This window comes from Gossypium hirsutum, chromosome D04 (assembly GCF_007990345.1).
Source record: "Gossypium hirsutum isolate 1008001.06 chromosome D04, Gossypium_hirsutum_v2.1, whole genome shotgun sequence".
Taxonomy (NCBI): Eukaryota; Viridiplantae; Streptophyta; class Magnoliopsida; order Malvales; family Malvaceae; genus Gossypium; species Gossypium hirsutum.
In genome coordinates, this window is record NC_053440.1 from 4,198,762 (window position 1) to 4,214,084 (window position 15,323).

At 35.4% G+C, this 15,323-nt stretch overlaps 2 protein-coding genes across 9 annotated transcripts; both read right to left on the reverse strand.

Moving 5' to 3' along the window:
* Positions 1-2,680: 2,680 nt before the first annotated feature.
* On the reverse strand, positions 2,681-9,539 carry LOC107959437 (actin-7-like). 5 transcript variants are annotated; one of them, XM_041090678.1, is made up of 6 exons: positions 6,309-7,334; positions 5,889-6,190; positions 4,489-5,627; positions 3,986-4,379; positions 3,280-3,893; positions 2,717-3,187 (listed from the first exon to the last, which is right to left on the reverse strand). In XM_041090678.1, the coding sequence occupies exons 3-6, from the start codon at positions 4,546-4,548 to the stop codon at positions 3,122-3,124; spliced, it is 1,134 nt and encodes a 377-aa protein (XP_040946612.1). In that variant the 5' UTR covers positions 4,549-5,627; positions 5,889-6,190; positions 6,309-7,334; the 3' UTR covers positions 2,717-3,121.
* A 2,512-nt stretch (positions 9,540-12,051) lies between these two features.
* Positions 12,052-15,085, reverse strand: LOC107959435 (actin-7-like). 4 transcript variants are annotated; one of them, NM_001327693.1, is given in 5 exon segments: positions 12,052-12,558; positions 12,651-13,264; positions 13,357-13,750; positions 13,860-13,932; positions 14,771-14,843. In NM_001327693.1, coding segments are annotated over 4 exon segments (1,134 nt in total). In that variant the 5' UTR covers positions 13,920-13,932; positions 14,771-14,843; the 3' UTR covers positions 12,052-12,492.
* Positions 15,086-15,323: the final 238 nt, after the last annotated feature.

Here is a 15,323-nt window from a genome sequence, read left to right on the forward strand (position 1 = left end):
TTTCAGTGTCGGCATGCAATAAAAGGCATAGCATTCAAGACACCAGAAGAAGAATGAGAGGTTCATTGACCCATGATGAAATGCTGTCTTCCTGTCTCATTAAGAGGCTTGTTATACTTTCTAGATGCATAGATGTAAGAGTTCGTACTAATTGATTGACAAAGCTGCAAGTTTGATGGCTGTGGTTGTAAATGGCCGATTACTGCACTCAACTTTAGCTTTATAACCTGCAATCTGAACTTCAACTTTGTTTGTTATACTGTCTTATTGACTCCTCCGTTTTGTAGCTCCCTAGAATCTGGAAAGTTAAGCATTACTTGAATATAATTATGCAAAGGCAATTTATTTGACGAATACATAACCAAAATATTTCTTTTGGTTATACAGGTTACAGCATAGAAAACCTAGATTTGAAACATTTTATAAATAAGGTTTATAAGATCACCATGTTTAACTCACTTTTTTGTGTTTTCAGATTGTTGAGCCTTTTATAGCTCATTATGTGTTTGCATTGGGTGTTGCAAGGTAACAATATTATCCCGTCTAAATAAAACAGTTACTTAAAGATTTGCATTTCAACTTGAGGTATTATTCAAGTAAGGTAAATGAAAAGGGCCATACTTTGTTAACATTTCGTTTTTGACTCATTACTCATATACCATGGTAGTCTCAAGTTCAACTCTGTTATAATTAATAATAACAAGAAGCATGTACAAATATGAATTCTCTCCTTTAAATGGATTCTGAATTCTTCAAACTCATGTACAAATATGAGTTCTCTCCTTTAAATGGATTCTAAATAACCACTCGATGAATTCTCTACACTGTTGATTTTGCAAATATGCATGTTATGATTTTCAGGGACAAAGTTCTTTGTAGTTTGTGAACCTGGGACACAGCACATGGAGGCTCTCTTGAAAGTTGTTTATGAGCTCTACACAGATTATGTTTTGAAGAACCCCTTCTATGAGATGGAGATGCCTCTTTGACATCAACCTGACACAGGCAGTACAGAAGGATCGTGTTGCGTTTTTGGGGCGATAAGCTATCCTGGAACCTTTATCTTAGCAAAATGTCACCATCTCTTATCTTTATCCGTACACTTTTGATGGAAGATTGCTATCAAGTTTGTATAAACCTGTGTATTGGGATATCATCAAGCTCCTTTGTCTAGCTCATAAGTGCTGAATTATTTATAACATATGATGATTTCTGGAGTTGCTTCTCCCAATTAACATTTATAAAATTAATGAAAAAATCCTTTGAATTATTTGTTTGCTATTGTTTTTCAATCTTTATCTAGGAAGAAGTTACAGTAGGGAAGATCTTATGAATGAAACATTCATAGTGAATCATTTGCATTCATTCCAAAATTAAATTATATATATTATGATTTTAGTATTATATATTATGATTTTAGTAAATTCATATAAGAATATTTAATATTAAGAATTTTATTAAATTATATATTTTTATTAAATTATATTTAATAATAATTATGTTAAAATATGATTAAATTATTTATTATTTATATTAATAATCTTATTAAAATTTAATAACAATAACAATAATATCTATTTAAAAAAAATTTTGCTAAGGATATTATAGTTATTTTATTTTTTTTCCTTATGCTATTACACCTCTATTCCATTTAATCAAATAGATGAATACTATTACAATTCTATTTCATTCCATTCAATCAAACAAAAGAATTATCTATTACGCTTCTATTCCATTATTCCATTACGCATCTATTCCATTCCACATCTATTCCATTACAGCGAACCAAACGTAAGTATAAAACATGATGAGAAACAGTTCCATCAACACTTCCATTCTCTTTTTTGAAATCCTCTTCAATCTTCACAAACACTACAAAAAGGTCTCCATTTTGATTCATAAAATCATTAACCCAAAGCCACTACAGCAGAGAACTAATATTAGTCGATAACAAAGATCCTGACATATATACTGTTCACTTGCATGTTACCTTTGTGAGAGTCTGAGATGTGCATGCGTCGGCAGTCGGGCGAAAGAGAGCTAAGCTTGAAGCCGAAGGTGCGTTGGTTTAGGGCGTGAAAGACGATAATAGTGAAGCTGTGGAGGACGAAGAGATTATTGATCTGATGAAGTACGATGGTGGCGGAGGAACGGTGGTGGATGTGTCGGGCTGTCGACAGTAGAAAGTTACCGGGTTTGGGAAATTACGGATTATATTTGGATGTTTTGTTTTTACATTTTAGGCCTTTTTATTAAATTATTTATGTAATATAAATTATTTTATAATTAAATTAATTGTTAATTTACTACATTTGAGTTGAGTTGAGTTTATATTTAAAATTTTGAGATTGAAAATTTAGATTGGGTTTATATTATGAATTGGAGTTCAATGTAAAATTATTTATTAATTTAAAAAATCCAAAAGCCAAATCAGATCAGTTTAATTGGTTAAAATAATTTTTTGCACACGAACTCAATCCTGACTCATCCACGATAAGTCTTTAATTTCCTAAAAATGGTAATCATTTGTTTCCCCATAACTACCTTCCAAGCTACGTCCATAAAACAAATAGCACCCATTTGTAGGTGCAATTTCACCTTCGGTCACCATCCAGGGACCAACAAGCATATCAGAGCTGAGCATTGTCATTTTGACACATTGATTAACAAGAACCCATAATTAATAAGAAATCTTCAGCATGAAAGATCATCCCACTGACACTAATTTAAAATTCCTTCATACAATAGCTATTGACAATAATGTTTTCGGTGGAGAAAAAAACCTTGAATGTGAAATTAAAGAAAATATAAGAAATAAGCATCACAATCACTCTCCGGCTACAAACATCCTATTAAACAACATAGTTGAACGATACATGGAAAGGAAGGAATAGAGCATCAATAGTCTGCCCACTACCACATCCAGAGGGCCATCATCTCAATGGTTGTGGAACAAATAAAAGCCATAATGGTACATCAAGATCAAAGTACATCCTCCGTCAGTGTTCCCACCTTCAACACTTTCCGCATATAAACCGGACCTTGATTTCAATTTTGACACAGGACACGAAAAAGCCAAGTAAATGCAAAATGTAACTCACCATCAAAGAACTTACAAAACTTAGAAGCACTTCCTGTGGACAATGGATGGACCGGACTCATCATACTCGCCCTTGGAAATCCACATCTGATGCATCAAGCAAAGCCATAATGTCAGTTTGGACAAACAGCTTACAAAAAGTGTAAAACATGGGCCAAATAAAAGCAAAAATATTTCACCTGCTGGATGGCGCTGAGTGATGCCAAGATAGATCCTCCAATCCAGACACTGTACTTTCTCTCTGGTGGTGCAACGACCTTAATCTTCATGCCGCTAGGAGCAAGGGCAGTGATCCCGTTGCTCATTCGGTCAGCAATACCAGGGAACATAGTTGAACCACCACTGAGCACAATGTTACCATAGAGATCCTTCCTGATATCAACATCACACTTCATGATAGAGTTGTATGTAGTTTCATGGATTCCAGCAGCTTCCATCCCAATAAGAGATGGCTGGAAGAGGACTTCTGGACAATGGAATCTCTCAGCTCCAATAGTAATGACTTGCCCATCAGGCAACTCATAGTTCTTCTCAACAGAAGAGCTGCTCTTGGCAGTCTCCAGTTCCTGCTCATAGTCCAAGGCAACGTAAGCAAGCTTCTCCTTCATGTCACGGACAATTTCCTGTTCAGCAGTGGTGGTGAACATGTAACCTCTCTCAGTAAGAATCTTCATCAAAGAATCAGTGAGATCACGACCAGCAAGGTCTAGACGGAGGATGGCATGTGGAAGGGCATACCCTTCATAGATTGGCACAGTGTGAGATACACCATCACCAGAATCCAGCACAATACCTGTCGATTTCAGAAAAACCAGTGTTTAGCTTGATTAGTTAAGAATGATCAATAAAATTGTGAAAAATTCAGAGATTTCCGTCTTAACAAACCTGTCGTCCAACCACTGGCATACAAAGAGAGAACAGCTTGGATGGCAACATACATAGCAGGTACATTGAAGGTCTCAAACATGATCCGAGTCATCTTTTCTCTGTTGGCCTTGGGGTTGAGAGGTGCCTCTGTGAGAAGCACTGGGTGCTCCTCAGGAGCAACACGGAGCTTATTGTAGAATGTATGATGCCAGATCTTTTCCATATCATCCCAGTTGCTGACAATACCGTGCTCAATGGGATATTTCAAAGTAAGGATACCTCTTTTAGATTGTGCCTCATCTCCTACATATGCATCCTTCTGACCCATCCCAACCATAACACCAGTGTGTCGGGGTCGGCCAACAATACTGGGAAAAACTGCCCTGGGAGCATCATCACCAGCAAAACCAGCCTGTACGATAAGGAAAAATCAGGTCAACAATGATAAAATAGTACATTTTTCATAAATAAATAAACAATAATGGAGGGAATATTAACTCAAGGTCTAGAAATCAACTAACCTTCACCATTCCAATTCCATTATCACAGACAAGGGGTTGAATCTCCTCAGTATCGGCCATCTTTTACAGTGTACTGTATTACAAACCTAAGAGATGCTTTTGCAAGTGTCATGAGATTAGAACTTTAACAAACCGCACAACCTTAGACGATTCTTTTGCTTCAAATCTACCTAAGTCAGTTTATCTCTCAAAAATGAAAATTTTTAAGGAAAATTCTTGAAGACATCAAAAATAAAGCAAAAGCAACTCAAAGACAAAAGAACTTGAACTGAACAGAACGGAAAAGCCACAAGAAAGAAATAGTACTCTCAAAAGTATTCTCTTACTCTGAATAGAATACAAGAAATGATTATAAACGAAAGGGAAAGTCTCTATTTATAATTGAACTCCACCAGATCCAACCGTACAGATTGAATTACATCAACAGCTGAGATTAGTGCATATTTACAATATTAGAGTCCCAATGAATTTAAACTCTATACAATCTTATCCCTTAGGATTTACAATTACCCTAGTAGATCTAGTTTTACTAGAGTATTTCACTGGATCACCAAAACTTCAAGTCAATAGGTTTTCTCCATGAGTTCCACGAATTGAACCAGTTCAAGTGAGTCAAATAAGCAGTGCTCACATGAATTCCACGAGTTCCACGAATCCATTAACATGAATGACCATTTTGGTCGAAAAACAGAATAGTTTTTCCTTATTGTCTATTAACCTTAGAGCAGTGTTGACACCTTATCCTTCTAAAACGGAGGTATGACATTTCTTAGATACCTGATGGTTTTATTTTCAAATAGCGGTATGCCATTACCTGGAGAGAATTTTAAACAGAGCACAAACCTATTTTCCGATAGCTTTGCACTACAACATCAATTGTGGAAGTATGTTTTGAAGGCATTGCATCTGTGGCAGCATGTTCTCTTGCACAACACTTAGATTCCAGTAATTCTCTTTCTTCTGGTAGCACTGATAAAGTGATTTCTTGCGTTTCCATCATCCTTATTTTAGATAAGGAGTCTGCTAATTTAGCTTTCACATCCTCTTCAGCTGATGGGATTTCCAATGGCAATATCCTCAAACCTTTCCGTGTTCTTCCCATTAGGGTCTGTAATAGTTTGCTTGGTAGTTTGTCAAACCTGAAATATCAACAGGGACTCTTAGTTTAGGCTGCAAGTAGTAAGCAAAGGGTAATTTATTCCTAGGAGAATAAATAGAAGCAAAAATCAGTCCTCCACTTATGGCCGTTATCAGGATGAAGTGATGAACTTAATCTTCTCAGTTGTTTAATATGTACATTGATCAAGTATAAATGTTGTTAGCATATATTATTTGGTGCACAGAAAATTTTCTGACTGAACTTCATAACAATAAAAAAGAAAGAATTTTGATGTTCTCACCTGATTTTTAGTTGCATTTTTGCAGTCCATGCATGAAGTGTCATCACAGACATTAGTTACATCTTTAAGCACTGCCCTTCTTTTAGGCTAAAGACAAACAGTAGCTCCAGATAATGCAAGTCGGGAAGATTTTGACATCCTCCGGCTACTCTACATAGTAAATGCAAGAGAATTCATCATATTGAATCATAAGTGCACATAAAGCTTCTACTATAGAGAGAAAGCTTTCCTCAGCTGCTACACATTAGCAGGATACTTCAATGCATGATAAGATAAACCGTCTTGTGTGGAGTATGGCTACTCTGCAAGACAAAATGCAATGAAATGCATTTAGTGGCACTGTACAATTCAATGTACCTCCAAACAGTTCACTGCAACATGCTTTAGATAAATCACCACTTGAATCTCAAAAGTACTTACTTCTCACAACTCTCTAGGCTTTCAAGATACAATGGTCAACAGTTGAAATGGTACGCATATCTGGCTGTATGCCCCTCCTATACATTTCTTCAAAAAGATTTAAAGCCCTTGCTAAATATCCTCTTTTACAATAGCCAGATATAAGAGTCGTATATGTCGCATTATCTGGTTCTAATCCTGTATCAATCATTTGATCGAATATCCTAATTGCATCCCAAAGATTGTTTGTCCTACAGTAGTGATCAATCAAAACCGTATAGCAAACAACATCAGGTTCTATTTCCTTGACCTTCATTTCCTTCCAAAAAGTTGAAGCATCCATTATCTTTTTGTCTTTGTTTTGTGGTGCATCAGGACTGGAAAGAGATTTCAAATTTAGTTTCAAATGGCTGTTAATCAAGACCGTATAAGTGATAACATCAGGTTTAATTCCTCTTTCATTCATATTATTGAAAAGAAGCAAGGCTTCCTGCAAAAGATTCATCTTGCAGTAACCACTTATCATTATTGTGTAGATAACTAGATCAGGTGTTTGCCGTCTCGCAAATATTTGATCGAACAACAATTGGGCCTTTCTCCAATTTCCTGCCTTAAAAAATGCACCGATGAGTTGACTGTACATTAATTTGGTAGGTTCAACATTCAAATCAGACATGACCTTCAGTAACATAAGAGCTTTGTAATTATCACCATCCTTGCAGAGACTACTCAGCAGTTTTGAGCAAGAAGCCTTCCTCACCAGAAATCCCTGATTAGCCAGCTTAAGAAACAAATTAAATGCTTTTTTTGTGAGTCTTGATTCAATATAACCATCGACTAAGGCAGCATCATTTTTGAAACACTTTTCTGGCAAACTATCTAAGAAATCTTCAGCTTCCTTAACCTTACCACCTATGCATAAACCTTTGATGATCATGCTGCGCATGACAATCTCACACTTCAAACCTTGTTTCTTTACACGATTAAAAAGATCAATAGCCTTTCGTGCATGGCCATTTCGAGCTAAGCCCCCTACCAGGACATTCCAAGAAACAATATCAGGCTTGTGACCATTCTCCGACATCTCCTCGAACAAGTTCACTGCGTCTTCAACTTTACCTTGAAGACAATATCCATTGATTAAAGTGGTATAGTTAATAATATCAGGAGAAATCTGTTTACCCTTCATCTCATCAAGTAATTCTACAGCTGCTTCCACTTTACCTGCCTTGCAGAGAGCATCAGCCACTACATTATAACAAACCTCATCAAGAAATATCCCGAAGTTCCTAAACTTCTTAAATTGATTTACAGCTTCAAAATCCCGGCCCATTTGACACAGGCTTTGAAGAATGGAGGTCAAAATCACACAGTTCGTTTTGATACCGTTTGACATCATTTCATCATGAACCTCCAAAGCTCTGTCTATATTACCGTATTTGCAGTATCCTCTTATCAAAGCACCGTAAGGAAACGTATCAAGAACAATACCATGCAATTCAGCCTCAAATAAAACATCTGCAGCTTCTTCCAATTTCATCTCATCGCAGAAGCCCTTAATCACAACATAATAAGCAAAGGCATCATCAAGAGGAATCTTTGACTCCCTCCACGCTTTAAGAACTTCATAACCAAGCTCTGTTCTTCCATGCATACAAAGCCCTTCAATATAAGTTGTGTAAGCAACAGCATTCGGCCTAACTCTCAATTCATCCATCTCGTGAAAAATGCCAACAGCTTTCTCGAAATTGCCCTTCCTGCAAAATGCCTTAATCATAATGCCATAAGTGTAATCATTTGCCTTCAATCCAAGTCTCTTCAACTGATGATAAACAGCTATAGCCATATCCACTTTCCCACAACAAATCAAACGATTCATAAGAAAATTACAAGAGAATATATGTGGAATAAATCCCCGCCTTCGAGTTTGAAACAAGATATCAATAACTTCATCAAACATTTCAACACTAACATATGCCTTCACCAATGCATTGGACAATCGAACCAAAAGGTTTGAATCTTCTCCCTCAAGCCCCTCTTCAATAATTTCAAACAAATCCATGACTCTAAAACCTAAATGCTTCTCTCTCCAAATGATTTCCAACAACACCGAATCCAATTTCCTTTCCCAACAGCACTGACACAATATTCTTATAATAGATGCATATGTACAAACATCATGAGAAAACCCATCTTCTTTCAATCGATTAAAAAATGAAAAAGCCTTATCAGGTTGTTCTCTCAAAGTATTCAAAGTTTCAACAACTTCAACTCTATGTAATTCAAAGACCCGGTTAACGAAATGATTCATATTTGGGGTACCAATGATTTCTTGCTCATCTGATGAACTGGATGCTAATTGGTCAAGAGCATAGTGCATCTGCGATGAAACAAAAATAATTACAACATTCTCAATTTCAATACATTACAAACTGGCATTTCTTACTTTTTGCTTCTCAATTTAAAAAAAGAAAAGAAAAGAAAAGAAATTGCAATTATATGCAATATATAAGAAATCAAATGAAAATTGTAAATCAACTTCTATAAAAAAAAAACGTAACCTTCTTATAGATAAAGTACATAATACTACTTTTAATTATTAGAATGAAGTCATACTGTTTAGTTGTTTATCCATTTGTATTCAATTATGATTTGGCTTTCACTGTTTAACTTTTAATTTGAGTCTAGCCAACAGCCATGGGAGAATCGTAGCAGGAAAAAGAAAGAATCCTAAGACAAGCCCAAATTTCTTTCGACGGTACTTAGCTCATAAACGTGGAGAAAATCACATTTTAAACAAAAACAAAGGGAGAAATGAACAACTGAAATACCTCTTTTTTGGCAATAGGAGAGAACTTTGAAAAGCTCCAAAGTGCAGGTCGTGTCTTCCACAAGGATTGCCCCAACATCTAATCAATCAAAGAAGCAAAAAATCAAAATCAAAATCAAAACCCAACAATTAAAACGTTGAAATATTGCCCAAGAAGTAAAAGAAGTCAGTGTGTACCAGAAGCTGAAGAGCTCGGTTGCAAGGCTGGTATTTTAAGTCAGAAACTTTGATTCAAAGATAAAAACTTTGGGATGCTTTGACTGAAATAGTTGAGGAGATGGAGATATAAGGTGTGTTAAGGGAATGTGAGGTTCCCAGGGTTTTGTCAAGGTTTTGAAATGATATGAGCCGTCTGCAAACTACTCCCAAGGGAACTGTTACTTGTTAGCCGCACTAGCTAAAAAGGGTGACAAAACAATATGATTCAAATTGAACCCTCATAAGTTTGGGCTTAATTTTAATCAATGTCTATCCAATATACTATTTAAACTTAGGGTTTAATATTTGGCCCAAAAAACTTAGGGTTTAACATGTTATATGATACTTGACTATTGTTTCAATGTTTAATTTAGTCCCTAGGTTTTTTCTCAATTTCAAACTTAAATTTGGTTTCAATATTCATTTTGGTACTCAATATGTGCTCTAGTACTTAATTAGAAAAGAAAGGGCTTGAACCTTATGTGTCAGTCTAATGGTTACGGTGTTCACCACCACATATGTTACCTAAATTTGAGTCAAGCTAGTTGTGTTGCTATTAGAGAACTTGTAATGCATGTAAATCTTAAAAAGAAAGTTTTTTTTTATCACTTTTTTTTATTTTTTAATAGGGACTCGTAAAATTCTCGACTTTAAATTGTTTAAACCAGTAACTTTTATAGTCTTTCACAAAGTGTTCACAGACATTAGCGGATTTGCCATTAAACTAATGACTTTTCTTTTATGTGCATATTAAAAATAATTCATGAAATTAAAAGAGAATTGAAATGTTGTGATTATGAACTGAGGGTGTTGCAAAATGATAATTTTAAACGCTTGATAGAGGTGTTAATGAGTTTAGTCGGGTTGGGTTTAGGTCGGGTTTAAGTATAATATTAATATATTTTATGTTTGTTCAAATTCGGTCAAGCTCGAAATATGAACTTAAAATTTTACTCAAATCCGCCCATATTTGCAAAAGATTAACTCAAGCCCATTTTAAGCCCGTCTATATTATTTAAAAAAAATATTTATGTTATAGTATTTTAATATTTAATAATTTTATATATTTTTTTATTTATTGAATATTTTTATATAGTCATCTTAACATATTTTAATGTTTACATTAGAGTAATATTATATATTTAGTATGGATTTATTTTTTAATGTGTCCTAAATTACATAATATATAAAAATAACGTAATATAAATTATTATAAACTTAAAAACCGACCCATATTTTAAACGGGCCTATTTTCTTTGTCCAAGCCTATTTTTCGGGCATAATATTTTTACTCAAACCTTTCCAAATTTCGGACAAATCTTCGAGCCTGGATAAATAGCCCTGCACTTGAACTGGTGTAATGCTTAGTAAATGTCAACAATTTTATAGTTCTCAACCCATTTTAATTTCCAGGAATTAATCACTTTCAACAATCTTTGATGTTTAGATGGGTGTCTGAACATGTTTGTACTTCCAATCCCGATAAAGAAAAGGGATCATTCGTATTCAAAGTTTTCATGTTTACTAGCATTTCTGATAATTTCAAGTGATGCCCATAGATAAGTACATTCGATTGATTCAATTTTCATTTGGTAATAGCTAAATAAATTGACTAATTTATACAAATTTAAATAACTGAAGTGATTCGAAGGTTGCAATCGAAATAATCGAACCAAATAAGATCAACTATATTTACCGGTTATTAATTACAAGTGAGTCCAACTATAATGATGAGAGGAACAGTCAAAAACTCATACTAATGAGGTTACATTGCCTGGAACATTGGTGAAAAAGTTCAAACTAAAATTCACCATATGATCTAGGAAGACATTTAATTTAACAATAAAACATGCTGAGAAACAGTTCCATCAAAGATTCTCTATTACTTCATCTATTTCTTATTCTTATCAACACTTCCATTCTCTTATTTGAAATCCTCTTCAATCTTCACAAACACTACAAAAAGGTCCCCATTTTGATTCATAAAACCATTAACCCAAAGCCACTACAGCAAAGAACTAATACTAGTCGATAACAAAGATCCTGACATATATACTGTTCACTTGCATGTTACCTTTGTGAGAATCTGAGATGTGCATGCGTCGACAGTCGGGCGAAAGAGAGCTAAAGCTTGAAGCCGAAGGTGCGTTGGTTTAGGGCGTGAAAGACGATAAGAGTGAAGCTGTGGAGGACGAAAAGATTATTGATCTGATGAAGTACGATGGTGGGTGTGCCGGGCTGTCGACAGTAGAAAGTTACGGGGTTTGGGAAATTACGGATTATATTGGGATGTTTTGTTTTTACTTTTTAGGCCTTTTTATTAAATTATATATGTAATATAAATTATTTTAAAATCAAATCAATTGTTAATTTACTATATTTGGGTTGAGACGTTGAGTTGAGTTTATATTTAAAATTTTGAGTTGAGTTCAATGTAAAATTATTTATTAATTTAAAAAATCCAAAAGCCGAATCAGATCAGTTTAATTGGTTAAAACAATTTTTTTTGCACACCCTATGCCGCGAACTCAATCCTGACTCATCCACGATAAGTCTTTAATTTCCTAAAAATGGTAATCATTTGTTTCCCCATAACTACCTTCCAAGCTACGTCCATAAAACAAATAGCACCCATTTGTAGGTGCAATTTCATCTTCGGTCACCATCCAGGGAACAACAAGCATATCAGAGCTGAGCATTTGTCATTTTGACACATTGATTAACAAGAACCCATAATTAATAAGAAATCTTCAACATGAAAGATCATCCCACTGACACTAATTTAAAATTCCTTCATACAATAGCTATTGACAATAATGTTTTCGGTGGAGAAAAAAACCTTGAATGTGAAATTAAAGAAAATATAAGAAATAAGCATCACAATCACTCTCCAGCTACAAACATCCTATTAAACAACATAGTTGAACGATACATGGAAAGGAAGGAATAGAGCATCAATAGTCTGCCCACTACCACATCCAGAGGGCCATCATCTCAATGGTTGTGGAAACAAATGAAAGCCATAATAGTACATCAAGATCAAAGTACATCCTCCTTCAGTGATCCCACCTTCAACACTTTCCCCATGTAAACCGGACCTTGATTTCAATTTTGACACAGGACACGAAAAAGCCAAGTAAATGCAAATGTAACTCACCATCAAAGAACTTATAAAACTTAGAAGCACTTCCTGTGGACAATGGATGGACCGGACTCATCATACTCGCCCTTGGAAATCCACATCTGATGCATCAAGCAAAGCCATAATGTCAGTTTGGACAAACAGCTTACAAAAAGTGTAAAACATGGGCCAAATAAAAGCAAAAATATTCCACCTGCTGGAAGGTGCTGAGTGATGCCAAGATAGATCCTCCAATCCAGACACTGTACTTTCTCTCTGGTGGTGCAACTACCTTAATCTTCATGCTGCTAGGAGCAAGGGCAGTGATCTCCTTGCTCATTCGGTCAGCAATACCAGGGAACATAGTTGAACCACCACTGAGCACAATGTTACCATAGAGATCCTTCCTGATATCAACATCACACTTCATGATAGAGTTGTATGTAGTTTCATGGATTCCAGCAGCTTCCATCCCAATAAGAGATGGCTGGAAGAGGACTTCTGGACAACGGAATCTCTCAGCTCCAATAGTAATGACTTGCCCATCAGGCAACTCATAGTTCTTCTCAACAGAAGAGCTGCTCTTGGCAGTCTCCAGCTCCTGCTCATAGTCCAAGGCAACATAAGCAAGCTTCTCCTTCATGTCACGGACAATTTCCCGTTCAGCAGTGGTGGTGAACATGTAACCTCTCTCAGTAAGAATCTTCATCAAAGAATCAGTGAGATCACGACCAGCAAGGTCTAGACGGAGGATGGCATGTGGAAGGGCATACCCTTCATAGATTGGCACAGTGTGAGATACACCATCACCAGAATCCAGCACAATACCTGTCTATTTCAGAAAAACCAGTGTTTAGCTTGATTAGTTAAGAATGATCTATAAAATTGTGAAAAATTCAGAGATTTCCGTCTTAACAAACCTGTCGTCCGACCACTGGCATACAAAGAGAGAACAGCTTGGATGGCAACATACATGGCAGGTACATTGAAGGTCTCAAACATGATCTGAGTCATCTTTTCTCTGTTGGCCTTGGGGTTGAGAGGTGCCTCTGTGAGAAGCACTGGGTGCTCCTCAGGAGCAACACGGAGCTCATTGTAGAATGTATGATGCCAGATCTTTTCCATATCATCCCAGTTGCTGACAATACCGTGCTCAATGGGATATTTCAAAGTAAGGATACCTCTTTTAGATTGTGCCTCATCTCCTACATATGCATCCTTCTGACCCATCCCAACCATAACACCAGTGTGTCGGGGTCGGCCAACAATACTGGGAAAAACTGCCCTGGGAGCATCATCACCAGCAAAACCAGCCTGTACGATAAGGAAAAATCAGATCAACAATGATAAAATAGTACATTTTTCATAAATAAATAAACAATAATGGAGGAAATATTAACTCAAGGTCTAGAAATCAACTAACCTTCACCATTCCAGTTCCATTATCACAGACAAGGGGTTGAATCTCCTCAGTATCGGCCATCTTTTACAGTGTACTGTATTACAAACAAGGACTGAGATCGTCGGTGAAGCAAAAAGTACTTGCAACCGGTAATGATAAATAAAGTCCTACACAAATCAAGTCATATTTTCTCTAAATTGAAAAAATTGAACATTTAAAGTCAACATTAGGGATAGCAAAACTTAATCCCTCTACAGAGTTAGCACCGATCTGTTCCATACAAATTCTTTTTTCTTTATTTTTAAGTGGATGCTGGCAATGGAGTGATGAGCTTTCGTAAATGCATGGTTCGCTCTATCCCACCTCATCTTTTAAAATTATTATTTTGCACTTAAAATTTTTCAATGTAATTTTCTTTAAAGCAATTATAGATATAACTTATATCAAAGTAGCAGTATGGACAGTTTTGACGAAAGTAGATATAACAATCCCAACTTCGCTCCATTGTCATTCCCGATCAAGTAGAGGCGCAACCAAATTCAGTCAGTTCAAAAGTTAGACAACATTCAGTCGACGGCATCTAAGTAAGCTACTGAATCAATTATCAAAGAAATAAAGATCAAATATTAGAACATAAGAAACCTCAAAAAAAGAATATTCGAAAATCAAGCATTGAACGGTAGAAGTTGGAAGCGCAACTAAGTTCAAAACTCATGAGATCTAAATATTGAAATAGGAAATGTAATGAAGCAGAACAACGAGCTAAGTGCAGATCCAGACAACAAAGAGAAGCAGATCAAGCTAAATCTAGCTCTAGAAAACCGGTTGAAACTTCTAGAAGCCTGGATCTCAGTTCTATCATCAACAAAACATCAAAATCCACAGATCGGTCGCTTTGAAGTCAAAATCAAAAGCCAAGTAAAAAGATTTACCTTAACAAGAAAAGAACCACGACGCTTTGGTTTTCTTTCTATCTCTCGTACAAGGTCGATGCTGGTGGTAGAGACGGAAATGGATATATATAGAGAGAGAAGAGTAAGGAAAAGGGGAATGTTATAAATTGGAAAATTATACTAAAAAAAAGAAAAAGAAAAAAAGGAGAGGTATGGAAATTTTTGAAATTTGAAATTAAATAGTAGGAGTAAGAATATAGAAATCTGAAAATGAAATCATTTCCCGCACCATGAGAAAAGATAGGGTGACCTGTCTGTCTGACAGTTTCATTTTTTTTCTCTCACTCCAGCCCCATGTTTCTCTCGATATTTTTTATTTTAAATATTCTGAAAGAAATTAAAATTTTGGTTAAACTACGTCTAAGGTCATTAACTATTTATAAGTTTATATTTTTGTTATTTAACTTTAAAAAATTATAAAATAGTCATTAAACTTTTTAAAAGTTGTCATTTAAGTCATTAAACTATTGAAATTTTTTTATTTAAGTCATTACGCTATTAAGTTTTTTTTAAGTTCAGTTAGTGAGCTGCA

Coding starts and splice junctions, on each gene's coding strand:
- LOC107959435 (XM_041090675.1), bottom strand. CDS start 13,919: ATGGCCGATACTGAGGAGATTCAACCCCTTGTCTGTGATAATGGAACT. Junction 13,751..13,859: donor ATGGAACTGGAATGGTGAAG/GTTAGTTGATTT, acceptor CTTATCGTACAG/GCTGGTTTTGCTGGTGATGA. Junction 12,559..12,650: donor CACTCAGCACCTTCCAGCAG/GTGGAATATTTT, acceptor TTGATGCATCAG/ATGTGGATTTCCAAGGGCGA.
- LOC107959437 (XM_041090677.1), bottom strand. CDS start 4,548: ATGGCCGATACTGAGGAGATTCAACCCCTTGTCTGTGATAATGGAATT. Junction 4,380..4,488: donor ATGGAATTGGAATGGTGAAG/GTTAGTTGATTT, acceptor CTTATCGTACAG/GCTGGTTTTGCTGGTGATGA. Junction 3,894..3,985: donor TGCCAGTGGTTGGACGACAG/GTTTGTTAAGAC, acceptor TGAAATCGACAG/GTATTGTGCTGGATTCTGGT.